The following is a 20,461-nucleotide window of genomic DNA, read 5'->3' on the forward strand; positions in this document are numbered from 1 at the left end:
GGCTGAGGCCTTCCTATTTATACACTACGAGGGGCCTAGCAGCCCTCCTAAATTCAAGGGACTCGGCTGTTCCAACTGCTAGTAAACAGTCACTCTTCCCAAAGCTGCTTGGCTACCTTTAGGATTCGTTTTGGTGGCCTGTTGAGCTCGGAGTTGAGGGTGGAGATTTCGAGGAAGGGCCATTTAATGCCAGAGACAACCCCCCTACGAATCCTCACCTCAAGATTGGTTGTCACCTGGCCCATAATTGCTTGGTTTTGCTCCAAAATTTGTCCAAAAAACCTGAAATAACCACGTATTAGCCTCCCTGGTAGAGTGACCACCCTTATTCGTTCAAATAACATAAACATACTAAAAAACATGCATCATCTATGAAAAATGGAGGATTGAACAAGGACAATTAGGCAAAATGAGCCCAATAAATTACCCAATTCGGGGCTCATCACTTTTATATATCTGTCACTTTTTTATATGTGCATATCTTCCGTATATACACGTCTTTTGCGCATATATGGAAATTGTGCATATATGAAAGAAATGCACATATCTTCGGTATACCCGTAATTTTCTTATATGTGCATATCTTTCGTATATGCACGCCATTTATGTATCTACATCGTATATGTGCAAATTCCATATACAAAAATTCTGCATATATGGAAATTGTGCAATACGGAAGATATGCGTATCTTTTCCGTATATACATAAATTTCGTATATGCGCAAATTCCATATACAGAAATTGCGCATATACAAAAATTGTGCATATACGCAATATATGTGCATATCTTTTGTATATGTACATCTACTGTATATGCGCAACTTTCGTATATGCTCATATTTATTATATGTGCATATCTGGCGTATATGCACGTCTTTTATATATGTGCATTTACCGTTTATGCACAACTTCCGTATATGAAAATTACGCATATATGAAAATTGTGCCTATATGGAAAATATGTGCATATCTTCTGTATATGCGTAACTTTCTTACATATGCATATCTTTCATATATATACATCTTTTATGTATGTGCATCTACCATACATGTGGAACTTCCATATATGGAAATTTTTCATATACAGAAATTGCACATATACAGAAGATATGCGCATATCTTTTGTATATGCGAAATTTTTCTATATGCACATATCTTCCAGGTATATGTGCAACTTCTGTATATACACATAACCTCCACGTATGTGAAACTTTAGTATATATAACTTTTGTATATGTGCATCTTTTGTATATGTGCAACTTCCGTATATGTGTAACTTTCTTATATGTGTATATCTTCCGTATATGCATGTCTTTTATATATGTGAATCTACAGTATATGCGCAACTTCCATATACAGAAATTGCACGTATATGGAAATGTGCACATATAAGAAAGCTATGTATATACGGAAGATATGCACAAATTCCGTATATGCGCAATTTTCATATACAGGAATTGCGCATATACGGAAATTGTGCATATATGGAAAAGATGTGCATATTTTCAGTATATCCCTAACTTTCTTATATGTACATATCTTCCGTATATGCACGTCGTTTATGTATCTTCATCGTATATGCACAAATTCCATATATATAAATTACACATATACGGAAATTGTGCATATATGGTATCTTCCATATATACATAACTTTCTTATATGTGCATATCTTCCGTATATGCACGTCTTTTATGTATGTGCATCTCTAGTATATACGCAAATTCCATATACAAAAATTGTGCATATACGCAATATATGCGCATATTTTTCGTATATGTCCATCTTTTGTATATGTGCATCTACCATATATGCGCAACTTCCGTTTATGCACATATATTTCGTATATGCGTAAATTTCTTATATGTCCATATTTTCCGTATATGCGTAACTTTCTTATATGTGAATATCTTCCATATATGTACATCTTTTATGTATGTGCATCTATCATACATGTGCAACTTCCATATATGGAAATTTTTCATATACATAAATTGTGCATATACGGAAGATATGTGCATATCTTTTGTATATGCGAAACTTTTCTATATGCACATATCTTCCAGGGATATTTATGGGGTACATTGATACACTTCACAACTATTGGGTGTACTTTTTGACCAGTAGGATAATAGTGGTTCGCAAGGACGTAAGACTTGATGAGGGGGTCATGAGAGTTTCCCTTGAGAGTGAGCTTGAGCTACATGCGGATGACAAGATTTTAGCTCCTAAGGTTGAGGAGCCTCATATTGATGTGGAGCAGCCACATGCAAAGGATCCGGGAATGGATACATCCACTCAAGTAGAGTCTTCCAGAGAGGGAAGAAAGCGCACCAAAGAGGCTGACAGATTCTTGGATGATGCAGGGAAAATGTGGGAGCACCCACCTCTCAGCGCAAGCAAAGGAGGTCACCTCAGGTGTACACTGGATACATGGCTCTTATGGGTGAATGTGTTGTGACAGATCCATCTTCCTTTAAGGAAGTAGTGCAACAGCTGGTTTGGGTTGATGCCATGGTGGAATATGACTCCATAGTGCATAACAGTGGTTGGGATGTGGTCCCGAGACTAGAGAACAAGTCAGTGATGAGTTCCCATTGGATTTACATGGTAAAGTAAGTTGCAGATTGTAGTGTGGAGAAGCATAAGGCTATACTTGTGGCCTATTGCTTTTCACAGATAGAGGGGATTAACTATGATGAGACCTTTGCTCTTAGTGCAAGGTTCTCATCAATGAGATCTATATTGGCACTATCAACATAGATGGGTTGGAAGATACATCAGATGGATGTGAAGACAACCTTCCTTAATGGCATGATTGAGGAAGAGATGTACATAGTGTAGCTTGAAGGTTTTGAGACCTTTGACTGTGAGTCGCATGTGTGCTGGCTCAAGAGAGTGTTTTATGGGTTGAAGCAAACACCCCACACTTGGTACACTAAGATAGATAGCTACTTCATCGGGTTGGGATTCACGAAGAGTGAAGCAGATGCGAACCTATACCACATATTGGTGGAAGGTAAATTGTTAATCATTGTACTTTATGTTGATGATCTCTTACTGACAGGTGATGATCAGTTGATCAAGTCTTGCAAGCATGACCTTGGAAGAGAGTTTGAGATGAAGGACATGGGGCTCATGCATTACTTTCTTGGCATGGAAGTATGGTAGGAAGATGGGGAGTTGTTTGTGTCTCAGGGAAAGTATGCCAACAAGATACTCAGGAGATTCCGCATGGAGAGCAGGAAACCCATGGAGACTCCTCTAACAAGTAACTGGAGGAAGGAGGATGCTACTTTAGGGGAAGTAGTGGAAGCTACTATTTACAAGAAGCTTGTGGGTTCACTCATGTACTTGGTGAACACATGACCAGATATGTGCTATGTAGTTAACTAGTTTAGTCAAGTGACGGTTAGACCTACTAGGATGTATTGGAATGTGGCAAAGAATGTGATGAGATACCTAAGCGACACTTCTCAGTATGGATTATGGTACAAACAGGAAGAGGGAGTGAAGCTTCAAGGCTTCATTGATGTAGATTGGGAAATGACTCCATCTGATCAGAAGAGCACATCAGGAGGGATCTTGAGTATTGGGCCATAAATAGTTTCTTGGTACAACAGGAAACTAAGATCAGCTGCACTTAGTTCAGAAGAGGAAGAGTACATGGTTGCGAGTTAGGCAGCGTGTGAGACCATCTGGATGAGGAAGATCTTAGTTGGTTTATTTGGTCAGCAGATGGATCCAACTTTGGTTTACTGCAATAATCAGAGTTGTATCAAACTCTCTAAAAATCAAACTTTTCATGATCAGTCCAAGCATATTGATATTCGATATCATCATCTCAGAGATTGTGTATTGAGGCGGATTATGTTGTCAGAGTACATTCCCATTGAGGACCAAGATGCTGACATTTTGAAAAAGGCATTTTCAAGATGTAAATTTGAGTTTCACAGAGGCAAGATCGGGGTCACTGATAATCCCTTTCTTGTTGAGAGAGAGTGTTGAGAAATGGCAACAAGAAATTCCAGTTTAATTTGTCCTTGAATTAAACTGAGAATGAAAATCGAATTCTATTCTCATATCAACTTGTAAGTAGTTAATTAAGACTAATTAACTTAATTAGCCTAGGAATTTCGAGTTGTAAGTATTTTTGTAGTCATGTATATGTTCTCCCTAAGTTTTAGGGGTCAAGTATGTGTTTAAATTGAGTTGGAAATTATATCACTTAGTTTACTGAGTTATGTTTAGTGAAATTAGTTCCAAACTATTTGTGGAACTAATAGAGATTTAATAGTTCAGTGGTCACTAGTGCATCCACAAGTGTCACTCTAGTTAACTGAAGATTCCCTCATCAGAAAGTCATGCATGTTGATTTTGAGAAAGACCCAGTTGAGACTAGAGTGCAGGGACAATGTACTATCAATTGTGTGATTTACTAAGTTGTAAATATCATGCATGTAATCAAAGAATAACTTATGTTTTGATTGCACAGTTTTGGAAGCATTAATTCCCTTTAAATGCGTGTTATTCATGCTATGAGTTACGCAAAAGATTAGGGGCTTGGAGAGCTGCAAAATTAGATAGCTAGCTTGTGAGCTGAGAGAGTTGAGCATACTTGTGCGGAATTGTTCTAGTAAGAACAAGATTTTTATCTTCACTCATATTTCTGATATATGCAATATAGATAGCGGGGTTTTGAGCAATGGATTTCCCTAGATACATCTTGTGTTATGTGTCATTGATTTATCTTCTTCTTGTTCATATTATTTTCATCTATCCATTGCTTTCCGCTGGTTGAAATGAGAAGTACATTCTTGTCCTATGCTTTAGTACATTGCATGATCTTCTGAATCTACATGGTTTTCTACAAAGGGATCAGAGTCCTCTGTTCGAGACAGGCCGACCAAACGTCCACAGAAAATGGCGCATGCCAGAAATAAATGCACAAAATCCCCACCAAGAGAAATAGACCAGAGAAGAAAGTCGTCACTTTCCGGAAATAGACCGGGTGGAATGAGGGACAGTTAAAGAATATATAATGTTATAAACAGAAATGGACATACACACAACTTGAAGGATCTGCCAGATCAAAAATCCCAACCAACATAGATCAGAAGAATATGATAACTAGGATCACCACCAAAAGGAAGGACCCTCGATGGGCACCTGCATCTCCACCACCCCCAAGTTGTAGTGGAGTCAAATCACTCATTTACATAATCAGAAAGAATGATCCAACGATCATAGAGAACTCCAGGCATCAGAAAGATTTCAATTACCACCGAGAAATAAAAATCATCAGGAAAGCACTGCCACATAATTTCACCACACCAGAGACACCAAGTACCAGTGGTGCAGCAAACCCTAAGCAGTAATGTGCATAATTCATAAAACAAGGAGAGTACCCCTCGAGATACAAATCCCCCATGCAAACGAAGACTAGAAAGAAATGTAAACAAGAAGTAGAACAAACCATCAAAAACCCGAGAAAGGAAGTTCCATTGGAAACTGCAAATACAAATGTGGCTTAGAATGTAATCGAGAGAAATTTTAACAATAGAAAGATCACAAACATCCCAAGCACCTCCACCTTCTATCATAGAATATGATACTTAAGTCTTTAAATGAATGTGATATATAAAAATATGCAATCCATTTCTTCTAAAGATATAGAATTTTAGTCTGGTCCTATTGAACCCCAGATACAATATCACCTCAGTTATTAAAATATTACGAATACCTTTCCAGGCAAACAAGAGGCCTCCTGTGCGATGTCCACCAATGTAGTACCATAATCAAATAGAGGATGTAAAGTGCAACGAGAATTAGTAAAAATATATGTAAGATCTCCGGTACCGAGGACAAGAGCATTCCAGTGAGATGTGTGAGATGACTCGTCCTAGCACTAGACACATGACCAAAAGGGGTGCCAACCTATGTCTATTATTCAACTCCCAATCTCTAGCAATACATACAACCTAGAAATGTGGAAGACTCATAATATACTAATATCGACAAGCGATGCTCATTCTCCTAAAATCCTTGTCTTCATATAAAAGTGATAAAAGATACATATACCTAGCATTTAGAGAATCATCCATTCAGAAACATTGATGATTAAACTTCCGTGGACACCTCATAACTATCTGTTAAATCTCTTGGAATGATTAATCCACTTTTCATTCGAGTCCCAGAAAGCCATGCAATCTCTGATACTATGTAATCAAGATCCTTGAAAGCTCAAAGGCAGTTTATTACAAGGATACACATTACCAATGACAATGAATCCAAAACAATCTCATTCAATGTCCATAACAATCTGAAACTGCTACAATATACACTCATAATTTCTCAACCTCACACATGTTACACAACTTGATCCAACCTGCCTGACATTCTCCTGTCCTCCCATGAAATAATTATTTATATATTCAATATAAATTAAGTTTAATTCATATAATTGATTCAAAAGCATAGAAATGTATCTTTGTTAGAGTTCTAATACACGATTACATAGTAATCCATAGCTTATGTGATTAGTTAATTAATTCATGATCAAATGAATGAGTGATCAACCACAAGGGAAGTTTTCATATATTGTGCATGTTCATTATATAACTAAAATTTTTTTAGTTTTGCGACATCAATTAGATTTGTCTCCTTGTCTCCTCATCTTCCACAAATATTAACAATTTCTAATTTATGAGTGTTATGCACCCTAAACTTGTAAATAGATAACTATATCCATCTATCTTAATGCCAGAGAGATACTTAAGAAAAATACATATACTTGGTTAGTAGTTCTTCTCAAACTCATATTTTTGTGAAGGCTTATGCATGGCTTGTCATTTTTAATAAATATAGGCAATTCAATGTTCATTTCTTGGGACACATTTTAATCATCTTGTATGAGGGCACTTATGTTGTTGACTTTTGTATAACGTGCTCAAAGATAAATATGTTTCTTTCTTAATATCTAGTGGTTAGCTTTGACCTGGGATAATAAAGATTGAGTTCAATAATTTCAATGTCTTAATTATCGTAACATTTATCTTCATAACAACATAATTATCTTAACATCCAAAGTCATACCATATAAATACATGCACGATAATGCGCTGAGATTTTGCAAGCTTCACTTAATTCCCTCAATACATGTTTTTTGGTCTTGACCATGATATATTACAACTAACCTTAGACCTTTTTTGCCTAAATATGTTTGGTCTACATAATATTTCATAAATTTAATAAAATTTTTAATTATGCATCATTTATGATTTCCTACTTAATTTGAACACTTGAAATTTTGAAAAATCCATATTATGGACTTGAAGTTTTAACACTTACTATATGCATTATTTCCATGTTATTAGATCTAGCAATATTGGTTTTTGTTAATGTTATTAAAAATAACAACATTACATATTTTTTCCAAGTTATTAATGATATAGATATTCATTTTATATAATTAAGTTTAACAATATTATAAATCATTTTCTATGATTCATGTTATTTTTGTATGTTAATTGAGTTAATTTTCATGTTGTTAAACTTAATAAAAATATAAGCTTTTCTAAGAGGTTTGTTATCTCTCAAATTGTACATGCATGAAAAAGCCCCAAAACATAATGCATAATATGATATAAACCTTTTAGGAATATCACCCATTGTCACCACAACAACTTTTTTTCTCTCACTTTAGAACTTTAGATTAGCTCTCCTTTGACTCAAGGGAAGCTTAGTTAAAAGAGCAAAAGGTGGTGTTAAAGGAAGGCTTAGTTAAAAGAGTGTCATGTTAATGGTAGCCTCAGTGAATTTTTTTTTTATAGATATTTTAGGCTTTTATGGAAAAAGGGAAAATGGTGAGGGGGGGAATAAAGAATAGTGTCAATGTCTTTCTAGGTCTATGGAGTCCAGCAAAATCAAATGACAAATAGGATCAAGAAGAAAACTCTCTTAAGCAAACTATCTAATGCTTTGTTGATTACAGCAAGAAGTTAGAACCTCTTGGCTAAGTTAACCCCTCAACTAATCAAGGAAAATCATGAAATCATGGCTCCATTAGAAGGGATCCCTCCAAAGAAAATCCCTACTACAGAAATTTGGAATATGGCCTAGCAATGAGAATTAAAACTATCACAAATTGACAAAGAAGAGGTGTAAGAAGAACCTTTGCACATCCTCTTTCCAAATGAAAAAAATATCTTTCAAATAGATCGACTTTGATAACTCTATAGTAATCTTGAATAATCATAACTATACATTTAATGATGTAGAAAAACAAACCAAGAAAAAACTACTTTGAAAAATATAAAAATAATAAAAAATTAGAATACAATCAACCAATAAAAAAAAATACTCTATGTCACCATTCTATGGGCTCATCAAACTACCACTCTACGGGCTCATCAAACTACTACTGATAATGATAATGAAAAAACAAATGGTATAAAAAACCCTAAAGAGTTTACATTTGTTTGTGCATTAATTTCTTGTTTTAACGTTTCCATGTTTATAGTGACTTATATAATGTTTCTATGATGTCTTTTGCTTTTGCATTCATACCATTAATGATTTCTGGAATAGTTTACCTAGCATTTTTTAACCCCTTTTTGTTACATTTTAAAATGTAAAAGTAGTTCTAATGTTTTCAAACCTCTCATTTATCAACAATTTTGCTATTTATTAGTAAATTTTTGGGGTTGCAAAAATAATAAGATGTCCAGGGATTTATAAGAATGTATTAGCTTTCTATATTGCAAATTCTATGGAAGATTATTGAGAAGGACATTTGGGAAATAGAATGAATAATAAGAGCATAAATAATTTTATATATATATATATATATATATATAGTAATAGTGGTACGATGCACATCATTGCTCTTTTTATTTCTTGGATTTCCAGTTATGTTTTCTGTCTCGACCAGAGATGGTCGTGCTAAAACCTTGACAACCCTGCTAACAATATGCACCCAGCTATATAACGATTATTTGACTATATAAGCAGAGATATACAGTGTGGAATATCTGAACAGGAAGCATTGTATATCTGTATTTGCACTACACTGGCATATATATTGCTTGTATGGCATTACACAACCACAATGGTTGAGTCTACCTGTGCCAAACTCATATTGCTTGTATGGCATTACACAACCACAATCGCTGAGTCTACTGGTGCCAAACTCACGATCACCTGTCAAAGACTTTTAGTGTCTGCTTAGAAATAAGCAACCTGCCCTCAGACCAGCTGTCAGCGTAGAAATTAGATCCTGAGCAACCTGCCCTAGACCAGCTTTCAGTTTACAAATAAGCAACCTGCCCTCAGACGAGCCATAATATTATGGCAAGTTCCATGAGCCAAGATGGCTCAATGGCATCCAGTAACAACAAGAAGATGTTGTTTATTCATATCATACATAATGGGTGCAGAGTATAATCGATGGTTGTCACTAAAAACCTCTATTTACCAAAGCTTATGCAATTTATGCATGCGAGTTTCTACAAATTTGAAATTTTCATAGAACCTGCAAATTTACCAGACACTGCGTTACCAATGTCAAGATTATTGTATTAGGGATTACAGAGCACTATTGCTTCATCAAACAATCAATCCCCTTGCAATGGCTTTATTGGTCTCCAAATGAGTAGTCTCATAAACAGGAAACTCTTTTTGGTACACGCTCATGTTCATGTCGATTTCCGCCAAATTCTCCAACTCAAACAGGTTAGAACTTGAACAACTGACATTGTCATCGTCTTCCTCCTCTTCGTCTTGTTTGTCAAGACGCTTAATTACCACAGCTTCCATAATGCTTTTTGCTTTCTGATACTTAGTAATTATGTCCTTCGTTGTTGCTGCATGCCAGTGCTCCTCAAGAATATGAAATTGTAATTCTTTGCTGAGTAGTGAAAGCTTGTAGGCATCTGTAGATGGATATGTATGTAGATTATTAACAGGATTCGGATTATGGAGATACTTGTCCCCAGAGGGGTTAGAGTCCTCATCCAAAGTTCCACTTGATGGATAGAAAGTCACAAATCTTTGACTCATCCCACTACTATTCTTCGATCCTCTGGATGTTTTACTCAAACATGGCCTAGATTGTACTGAAGAAGAAGATGAGTCAACAGAGGTGGGTTTTTTCTCAAAAGAATCATATGAATTGGAGTCACTTACAGACGAAGATAATGAAAGCTTCGGCTTCTTGGTATTGCCAGCCATAAATAGCGAATTGAGAAAATTTGCGAGCTTCCTGCCTGGAGAAGTTAGCTTCTTGGGCTTCTTGGAATCCTTCCGAGCTTGAGAGTTTGATTTTAAATTAGCCTGATAATCTACAGGGATGAAAGGCTTCTTTGTAGAACAAAAATCCTCATCTCTAATAGATGATTTTCCATGTAAAGCTCGAGTGCATTTTCCACCAATAGCCCATTTCCTTGCTCTGTCTTCAAAACCCACATGATGTAAATTTCTTTCTATTTTAGCAGTAGCAATAGATGAAGTTTGTCTGCAGAGAGATTCTGCATCTGAAGAGAAATATGGGCAGCTGGAGGTGGAATCACTTGTATAATCATCAGAACACAGTGCTGCAGATAACATATTAGACTGATAGGACGGATAAATTTCTTTGTGCTTGCAATATGCAGCCTCAACTTCTTTTTTTCAGCATCAAAAACACCCATCTTGCCAGATCTTCGACGCATAAATTTTTCCCTATTCAGCCATGAACCCTCGTCCCATTGGCTTTCCATTTCGACAACATGTTTATAACTGGAATTCTTCAAGACTGTATAATTCTCGGCCTCCATATTTCTCGTATCTCGCCGATTGCTACTCTTTTTGTGGGCCATTTTTCCTCCCTCAACTTTGTGCGCCATAATTCCTCCCTCGTCTTCAGTTGAGTTACAAATTGCATCAAGCAGGGCAGATGAGAAAGATTGATTTCCGGGATGATGGTGGCGATGGCGACGCTGATGCTGATGCTACCCATTGTGCAAATTATGATCCATTCGTTGCCCATGAGGCTTATGCCCACGCCGCTGAATTTCTTCTCGTCAGGGCTTCCGCCGGCGGTAATGCGCTGCCCCAGGAAGGAATTCCGGATATGTGTCTCGTGCCCGCCCTGAACCGTGATGCCAAACGACTTGAAATGCGAGATATAGCAATTATCGATGTTCAAATTTTGAATTCGGGCATGGCGGGTTCACCAGTTCAAATTTCGAATTTGAATTTGAATTGTTCGGTTAACATGGAGTAACATGCATGCTCAGGTCGTCACATCTCAGATGCACGTCCAGACACATTGCATAGCATGGTATGGTTTTATGTATTGTACATGGCCGTTATCCATGGTATGGTTTCACTGGAAAGCACTTGTCTAGAAATATTTAGGTGTGTCAGCGTGCTTGTACTACCGTCTATGCCGATGGAATGCACCATGGCAAGAGCTTGTCAAGAAATACTCAGGTGTGTCAGGTGTGTCAGCGTGCTTGTACTACCATCTATGCCCACGAAATGCACCATGGCAAGAGCTTGTCGAGAAATATTTAGGTGTGTCAGCGTGCTTGTACTACCATCTATGCCCACGGAATGACAGTGATGTAAAGGGGCATTAATGGATCAATAGATTTAGAAATAGCTCTTGCCATTTTTCTATGTCAATGGTACTTTTCATAAAGTCATTTCTACGTCAGTGTGACTTTTCATTGCTCAAAAGCTTCATGCAAACTTTCTCAGTCGCCAAAAGTCGCGGGCGTACCAACCAAACATGTCATCTTTGATATTCTGCTTGCGGGTTGGCGCATCAATCAAACATGTGACATCCTGCCTATTAAATGGATGTGTTACATTCAACCGAACTCGTTGATTTTGGTGGCTGACCGTGCCAAAAACGCAATCGAGATAATAATTCATCAAAGACTTCCCCATTGATTTCGGTGGCTGACCGTGCCGAAAACGCAATCGAGATAAAAATTCCTGGAGTTGTCTATAATGCGACTTTTTGGAGATTCCGGTGACGGAATCCGGCGGAAGAAATTGAGGTTAAATCTTGATTTGTTGCAGTTAAAATGGTTTTTTAATTGCATATTTGGATTCAGCACCCTCGAAAACCCCTGGGACGCTTTCATTGTGCAGAAACTAGCTATCAAACTTGCGATTCCAATAAATTCCTGCCGGATTTCGACCGGAAAAACCCGCCAAAAAAGCTTTCAAAAAGTCGCGTTATAGACTATTTCAAAATTCCTCAAAGCTGCACGCAAACTTTCTCAGTCGCCAAAAGTCGCGGGCGTACCAACCAAACATATCATCTTTGATATTCCGCTGCGGGTTGGCGCATCAATCAAACATGTGACATCCTCCCTATTAAATGGATATGTTACATTCAATTAACTCGTTGATTTTGGTGGCTGACCGTGCCAAAAACGCAATCGAGATAATAATTCCTCAAAGACTTCCCCGTTGATTTCGGTGGCTGACCGTGCCCATAACGCAATCGAGATAACAATTCCTCAAAGACTTCCAGGAATTCTTCTTTCTTAGGTTGTTGTAGTAGCACGTAACACTGCCAACGACTAAAGTGACCAAGCTGCTGTTTACAGCCCGAATTTCCATATGAAGCAATGTTCTGTGAAGGTTAATTACGGGATACAAGACAGACTCCACGAAATCTTCTGGCTTGAATTGTATGGAAAGTACTTTGGTGGAAAGGGTCAGTATTACTTTGGTTGATATTCTCACCGAGTCACCACCCTCACCGCTATCACATAAAAATTACTTATAGTTATTAAGTTTGAATTTGATAAACATAATTTTTGATGGGTAAAAATTTTCATTTCTACACCATATACATCTTAAACATTTAGATATATATACTGGACTTTGCTCATTTTCGAATATAAATAATTTCAAATTATTTTGATCGATATAAACAGTTTTAAAACTGCAATTAAAAGAAAAACCAGACCACATTGGTTCATGATGTTCTACAAGTTTCTTGATCCAGGCAGCAGAGGAAGCCAGATGAGAATGAAGCTATATAATCTTCCATGTCTAATACTGTTTATTATCAATTATTTTGACCGATTACCTGCACGCACTTGCAGCGCTAACGCTCTGTACTCGGCAGATGGAGTGGCGCTTTTAGAAATGAAGTCATCTTTTGCAGTTCCTCCTAATGTTCTTTCAAGTTGGAGAAACGACAGCTCTTCTGATGTCAACCCGTGTAGCTGGGAAGGTGTCCACTGCAGCAGTTATGGAAGGCGGGTCACATCAATTTCCCTGCCATACAAAGGGTTGTCTGGCCGTCTTTCCAGTGCAATAGGCAAGATTGCTGCCCTGGAGAAGCTCGACCTTTCGGGCAATAGGTTATCCGGCACGGTTCCTAGCCAGATAGCCAACTGCACACAGCTTCGAGAACTCAATCTCGCCAACAATTTCTTCACGGGCTTCATCCCTCCGGAAATCGTGAACTGTAGCCTTCTTACAGTTCTGAATATCAGTACCAACAATATATCAGGTATAATTCCGCCTGCACTGGGTAATCTAATAAGCCTGACTACGCTGGCGGTGGATACAAATAATCTCAACGGTATCATTCCTTCGTCTATTGGAAAGCTTGCCAATGTTGATACAATCACCGCATACTCCAACTATTTCAGTGGCTCTCTACCGCCCGAAATCGGCAATTGCAGTCAGCTGCGAATTTTGTACATCGACACTGCGGGATTGCAAGGAAAGATTCCGCGGGAAATTGGGAATCTGAAAAACATTGTAGAGATGACGCTGTACCAAAACGATTTGACCGGTACCATCCCTTCTTCCATCGGCAACTGCAGCAGCCTCGAAGCCATTGCAGTTTATAACAACTCCTTAGAAGGTACGATACCATGGGAGATAGCCCTGATGGAAAATTTGAGATATTTATGGGTTTATGAAAATCATCTTACAGGCTCCATCCCCGCAGGGTTTTTCACTAGACTGCTGAAGTTGGAGGCATTTGATGCATCCACCAATAATCTGAGTGGGGTTATACCATATGAAATGGGCAATCTGAAGAATTTGAGAGTCTTGCACTTAGATTTCAATAACATGTCAGGGTCGATCCCCTCATCCTTTACCAATCTTACAAACCTGCAGATCCTAGATCTATCTTACAATAATTTTGAAGGCACTTTGCCTGAAGGAATCGGCCTCCTTCCCAATCTGACAATGTTGTATCTCAGTAAAAACATGTTCAAAGGTCCGCTGCCTGCTCGACTTGGAAGCTTTGGCAACCTGGAGAAGCTTAATTCATATTCCAGTGGATTAAGCGGATCGATTCCCTCTGGGCTATGCAACGGTACCTCTTTGATTCGTCTTGCCATCTTCGATAATCGATTAGAGGGGAACATCACCAACCTTCTACAAGACTGCGTCTCACTTCAACGCATCCGGCTGCAGAACAACCTCTTCACGGGTTTCTTACCAGGTAATATCTCTAAGCTTTCTGCACTGGATTACCTTGACATTTCTTCAAACAACATCCATGGAAGTATACCTTCTTCACTGGGACAGATGCAGAATCTTACCAATCTCCTCCTTGCGGACAATAATCTCGTTGGTGCCATTCCTCCTGAAATAGGAGAGTTGGGAAAACTAGGAAAGCTCATTCTGAGCCGCAATAATCTCACTGGAACGATTCCTCCAGAAATAGGCAATTTAACTAATTTGCAGGTTTTAGATCTAAGCGGAAACTCGTTGGAAGGTAGCATACCCGAAGTTTTGGGCCATCTTGTCATGCTATCGACATTAAATTTAAGTGTAAACACATTGACGGGAAGGATACCCAGTTCCTTCGGAGAGTGCAGGGACTTAAGCGAACTATACCTGGCCAGAAACAAATTGAGCATGACCATTCCTTCAGAGCTGGGAAAGCTTGCGGCCAGTCTCAGATACGGGTTAGATCTAAGCTGGAACAATCTATCGGGATCTCTTCCCCCTCAGATAGGAAACTTGCAGTTACTTGAATCCTTGGACCTCTCCCATAACCAGCTCTCTGGTCAGATTCCTCAATCTCTCACAGATATGATAAGCCTGGATCATTTCAACTTCTCTTTCAACCTATTCACAGGGGCCATTCCTTCATTAAGGGCATTTTCAAAAGGCCCGGAGAATGCATTTGAGGGTAATCCAGGACTTTGTGGACCACCAACAAGGAACAATTGTTCCGATTCAGAAGTTGCAGGTAAAAAGAAAGAATTAAGCTCAGCCGAAGTGGCAGGGATTACCGTTGCCTGTATTGGGACCATAACTATTCTCATGCTTGCGCTGCTATACATTTTAAAAGCGTGTAAAAGACACAACGAGGAGGATGCTACGGAGGGTATTTCTTCGGGAGATGGAGAAGGTATAATCAAATATAGAGATATACTGGAAGCTACAGACAACTTCAGTGATGATTACGTCATCGGGTCTGGCACATCCGGCATGGTCTACAAGGTGATGATTCCAGGACAAGACAAAATCCTTGCTGCCAAATGCTTAAAATTAGCAAATCATCGTCACCACAATATTCAATATCGCAGTGTGAGGCGCGAGATTGAAACTTTGAAGAACGCCCGTCACAGAAACATCTTGCGCCATCGGGACCTGATAACTCATGCACACGATGAGATGAATTATTCAATAGTTCTTCTGTGCGACTACATGGTTAATGGATCGCTGTGGGAATTTCTGGGCGGGGCATCGAAACCCAATCACATGCTGGACTGGAGGACCCGGTGTAACATTGTCTTGGGCGTGGCAGAGGGACTCAAATATTTACATCACCACTGCGAACCTCCAATTATCCACTGCGACATAAAGTCTGCCAACATATTGCTGGACCATGACTATGTAGCACACATTGCAGACTTTGGACTTGCAAAGCTAGTGAAGAATTCATCAATAGATTCTGAATCAAGTTCTCTCTTAGGAGGGACTCATGGCTACATTGCTCCCGGTACCAAATCTCTACTCGTTTTGTCTTTATTGTTGTTATCAAATGTAGTTGTAACTTGTAGAGATCAGCATATTCTATGTCATCCTAATACATTAATTAATATCATGTGCAGAATGTGGGTATGGAGTGAAGGCATCGACGAAGCAAGACGTGTATAGCTTCGGAGTGGTGTTATTAGAAATGGTAAGCGGAAAACCTCCTGTGGTAGAAGAGGACGATCAGGAATTTGTACATCTAACTGCAATGGCTGCGAAGAAGGCGAAGGAAGGGAGAATGGACGAAATAGTTGATGAGGATTTGAGAAGTAGCAGTGACTATAATAACCATAAGAATGAAATAAGGAAGATGATGGAGATTGCCACAATTTGCACTCGATCTGCACCGAACCTCAGGCCATCCATGAACGTGGTCCTTGGCATGTTTAATCGTCCACACTCTGACTCATTATTATCTTTCCCGTCAGAAAACAGGGTGTCAGATTTAAAATAGTCACGTTTAGTAATGACAGATTTCTCGCGTCAGAAAGTCGGTGTTAGATTTAAAATAGTCACATTCACAGTAGTAAATGACAGTATGACGTAACCTATTATAAACCAAAACTTTTGTTTGAATGGAATTGTCATCTCACTGGACAAAACACATTTGTAAATTTTGTTTTTTGTTCATATCTAAGTGAATATCCTATCATGTCATTCATGTTGCTTCATTGAAGACGATAACTAGGGCTTGATAGTTATGCAGCTCTACATCATTATTATTATGTGGTTATTAACACGACCCAAGGCTTTTGTTCCAACACATTTGTAAATTTTGGTTTTTTGGGGTCATATCCATTGAATATCCTAATAATATCATTCAAATGCGACTCTTTTCATGAAGAAACAAAAGGAGTTACATTGATGGTTAGACAAAAATATTTCAATGTCGTAAATAACTCAGAGGAAGCAAGCTACAGAGAGCAACAATAGTTGCAAACAATTGAGACAAGATCAAAAAACAACAAGACATCTTTAAGTTGAAATAAACCACTGAAACCAAGTATAAGCACAGGGCTGATTGAAATATTTGAGAACGAAAAACGATGGAACTAGTCGGCACAAGAGCCTTAGCAGAGAACAAGCCAAAAAGAGACCGACGACTGCCAAAACAATAGGAAGAGGCCCCCTTGGAAAGCTAGAGCCTGAATCAATTAAAGCCCCAACAAAGACTGCCGACAAAAAGGAAGAATCAAACCTCTCCTAGCACAATAGATCTTCCATCCTTTCAGAGGGAGTCGATCATCTGAGAGAAGGAAATGTTGTTCAAATAGGACACCAAGGATCTGATTTGTTGCTTCGAGTGGTGAAGAGAAGGGGCGCCAAAAGCCACGAGACCTTGAGCCAACTCGATGACTGATTTATTGTTCCCAACAACAACAAGCTCCTCAATTAACAACCAAGAGGCACACCTAAGCACACCCCAAAGAGCCAATAGCTTTGCCTTGCTGTTAGAACCTCCCGAATCGAGCACAATCACTACTCTGCACCCACATGGCACATCAGAAAATGCTCCATCAAAGAAACCAACTGGCAAGAAGGCCTTGATAACCTTATAATGACAAGGTCTCCTTTGAGGCTTTGGCCTCCAAGGCCCAATTTCCTGAAAGTATGTCACTATCTTTAAACAAACCGACCTCATCGTAGGCAGAACATTATCAAAGATGTAGGCATTCCTACATTGCCAAATACCTGAATATATATAGAAGGGAAGCGCCCTAAACACATGTTGACCCCCAAACCACTGCAAGAGACACAACTCAATAGACGATCTCTCCACATCTGCTTGAAGATTGAGACACATGAAAACCTCTTTCGAAATTACATATGCTTGAAGATTGAGACACATGAAAACCTCTTTCGAAATTGAAAAAATGAAAGAGAAATTTAGAAATAGATGTTTAGTTTCTTCATTCACCCTCCGTCATAATGGGCATATTCACGGCCCCTAAAACCCTCTTTTAGATAGATTCTTCGATGTGAGAATCCTATTGTGGGTAGCCTACTAGAAAAAAGATTTGAGCTTCAAGGGAACATCCCAACACCACGCTCTTGATAGCCATAAAAATATGTTGGGGGGCATATGACCCATAGAAATATGTGCATAAGTTTCTTTAACTAAGATATTCCCATTAGGCTCGCTCATAGCCTAGGCTAAAGAATCTTCTCGCTTAGTGAGCACAATGCCTACGAGATACAATCTTTGTCTGAAGCTCTCTCATTCGGCTTCAAAAGCTACTAGCATCCCAAGATCACTCGCGTGCAACCAACATGGAGGGCCAAGCATGTGATTATTCGATCTCCCAAGGTGAAACAGGAAAGTATGGTCTGAAAGATTTAGAGAATTGATAATAAGCAGCAAGAGAATGTGGTCACCCTCCAATCGTTTAATGACATCGAGACCAATAACAATTTTGTGCCCTGCGCTGATCTCTCACCTCAGATTCCCACAAAGCCACTATTTAGCCTTTGTTAAACATCTCCAGATATGCGAATTCACCCACATTTATAGAGCTCCGACACTAATCCAATCCTCTAGAGACTGGTGATTAAGATATTTAGCATTCACCACCTGTTGCCATAGTCGAACACCTCTGAACGCACGCCACATGGATTTAACGAGTAGCACCATATTGAACCTTTCAGTATCATGGGTCTCCTGGCCATCATCCTAATCACTCCTGGATAGACATTGAAGGAGGACCAAGTGATATTTCTTGGACTTACTAGAGCCAACCCAGAGAAAAGAGGTAATTATAGGCTCAATTCTTTTTATGACCACTTGAGGGATTTTAAAAAGGTGCATCCAGTAAACTGAGATGCCCTGTGAGCCACTTATTTCCCCGAAGTGTCAATTTACAGTCAAATTTTTTAATGAGCCACTCCCTATCGTGGTAGTTGTAATTGAATGGTTTCAAGTTCAAGACCGTGGAATATCACGCGAGGGGTGCACAAATGCGAGACGGTCAAAATGTTTTCTCGTTCCTCAAGATCATGTGATAGACTTGACTGGTCTCACTGCTACCCTTCAACGATGGTAACCAATTACCATAGAGAGGTTAAGTTCTTAGCTTGATGCCCACTTGATCTCCTTCAACTGGATGCACACGACAACCAAATTGACCCTCGGCGGTGAAATCAAATCCCTTTAGATCTATTATGAGCTCGATCTTGGCCTTAGACGAATAAAAACCATATGGTAACCCAAATCTTAGCCACTTTCTCAAACAAAATCGACCAATTAGGGTGGTATTTGGTATCATCTTCTGGCTAGGGTGAAACTGATTTCCACCGAAGCTAGCAAGAGGATCTCGTCTGAAATCCTTGTTGGTTGAAAACTCGCGTGAGCATTCAATTGATATGCAAAGAGAAAATATCCAAATCCATGTCATTCTCTCGTTTCTGCTCCTCCTTTTAAATCTGGATTGTTAGAGAGAAAGCATGGGAAATGATCAGTGGATAATTACGTGGGGCCAAAACCATGTGCTTAATGCCTCTTTATTTGTTTATTTACTTTTTGGGTTCAACTAGGATCAATTGGTTGGGATATTACAATTCTACCTACTTAGAATTTCTTTCGCTCAAGTAATTTCAGTGTTGAATGCTACAATATCTGCCCCCCCTCCCAAGTAACATCTTTGGTGAGGAAATCTTTCCATCGCACCAAATATTTTCAGATGGTCTTACTCTGAAGTCTCCTTCTTCAAATGAAGATGTCCTTCCTCATCTAATGGGGGTAAATCTAGTGATGATTTGACATTCTCCCCCACCTTCTTCTTCAAATAAGAAAGATGAAACATCTTATGAATTCTACTCTCTACTAGAAGCTCCAATGCATATGCTACCTCTTCGACCTTTCGGATAACTTGATAAGGTCTGTAGAACCGTGGTTTCAACTTTCTTGCTCCTTTCTACTTCAATGTAGACTATCTATATAGTTGTAGTTGGAGGTGTAGTACATCTACCACTTCGAAAATTATTTCTATCCTCTATCAATATGCATATAACTTCTATCAATTTTGAGTTGTTTATAGGTTATCCTTGAGTGCTTGAAGAATATCTCAACATCCTTGGATCTAAACCTTGGCTAATGGTGCCCTACTATCTCCAAATGTTGTGTCTGCATGTTAGAAATTGTAGCAAGAATGGATAAATTTGACTTGTGCCTTAGTCAAATTTAGTAATTCGATTTTCCATATCAACACGATGAATAATATTGTAGTTAACTTGCGTGACATGGCCTTGTCTATTAGTTTACTCAGTAAATTTGAGTTATAGGCTAGAAGTAGAGTCGTTCATGTATTGATTGGTAAAATTTAGCGATCTAGTTCAATTATTTTTAATTTGACTCAGTTAATTGAGATCAAGTAACTAATTGGGTCAGTTGAAGGTCAGTTGAGTAGTATAACTGTTGTTAACTAGGTGATCTCTAAGTTAAACT

General features: G+C 38.6%; 2 protein-coding genes across 2 annotated transcripts; one reads left to right on the top strand and one right to left on the bottom strand.

Annotated features, from left to right (window-relative positions):
• Window positions 1-9,606: 9,606 nt before the first annotated feature.
• LOC149247718 (protein BIG GRAIN 1-like B) lies at window positions 9,607-10,605 on the bottom strand. The gene has a single exon (XM_089445143.1). The coding sequence runs from the start codon at window positions 10,603-10,605 to the stop codon at window positions 9,607-9,609; it is 999 nt and encodes a 332-aa protein (XP_089301269.1).
• A 3,852-nt stretch (window positions 10,606-14,457) lies between these two features.
• LOC149247719 (receptor-like serine/threonine-protein kinase At1g78530) lies at window positions 14,458-16,537 on the top strand. The gene is made up of 2 exons (XM_089455925.1): window positions 14,458-15,985; window positions 16,098-16,537. The coding sequence occupies exons 1-2, from the start codon at window positions 14,560-14,562 to the stop codon at window positions 16,472-16,474; spliced, it is 1,803 nt and encodes a 600-aa protein (XP_089312051.1). The 5' UTR covers window positions 14,458-14,559; the 3' UTR covers window positions 16,475-16,537.
• The last annotated feature ends 3,924 nt before the right edge of the window (window positions 16,538-20,461 follow it).

The sequence above is a fragment of the Pinus tabuliformis genome, chromosome 7, assembly GCF_031772625.1.
Source record: "Pinus tabuliformis cultivar Carrire ecotype Pingquan chromosome 7, CPIR1, whole genome shotgun sequence".
Taxonomy (NCBI): domain Eukaryota; kingdom Viridiplantae; phylum Streptophyta; class Pinopsida; order Pinales; family Pinaceae; genus Pinus; species Pinus tabuliformis.

What these genes read in the sequence shown, in the direction of transcription:
- LOC149247718 (XM_089445143.1), bottom strand. Translation starts at nt 10,605, where the DNA reads ATGTTATCTGCAGCACTGTGTTCTGATGATTATACAAGTGATTCCACC.
- LOC149247719 (XM_089455925.1), top strand. Translation starts at nt 14,560, where the DNA reads ATGCAGAATCTTACCAATCTCCTCCTTGCGGACAATAATCTCGTTGGT. An exon ending in TCATGGCTACATTGCTCCCG is followed by an intron (nt 15,986 to 16,097) that starts GTACCAAATCTC and finishes TATCATGTGCAG; the next exon opens with AATGTGGGTATGGAGTGAAG.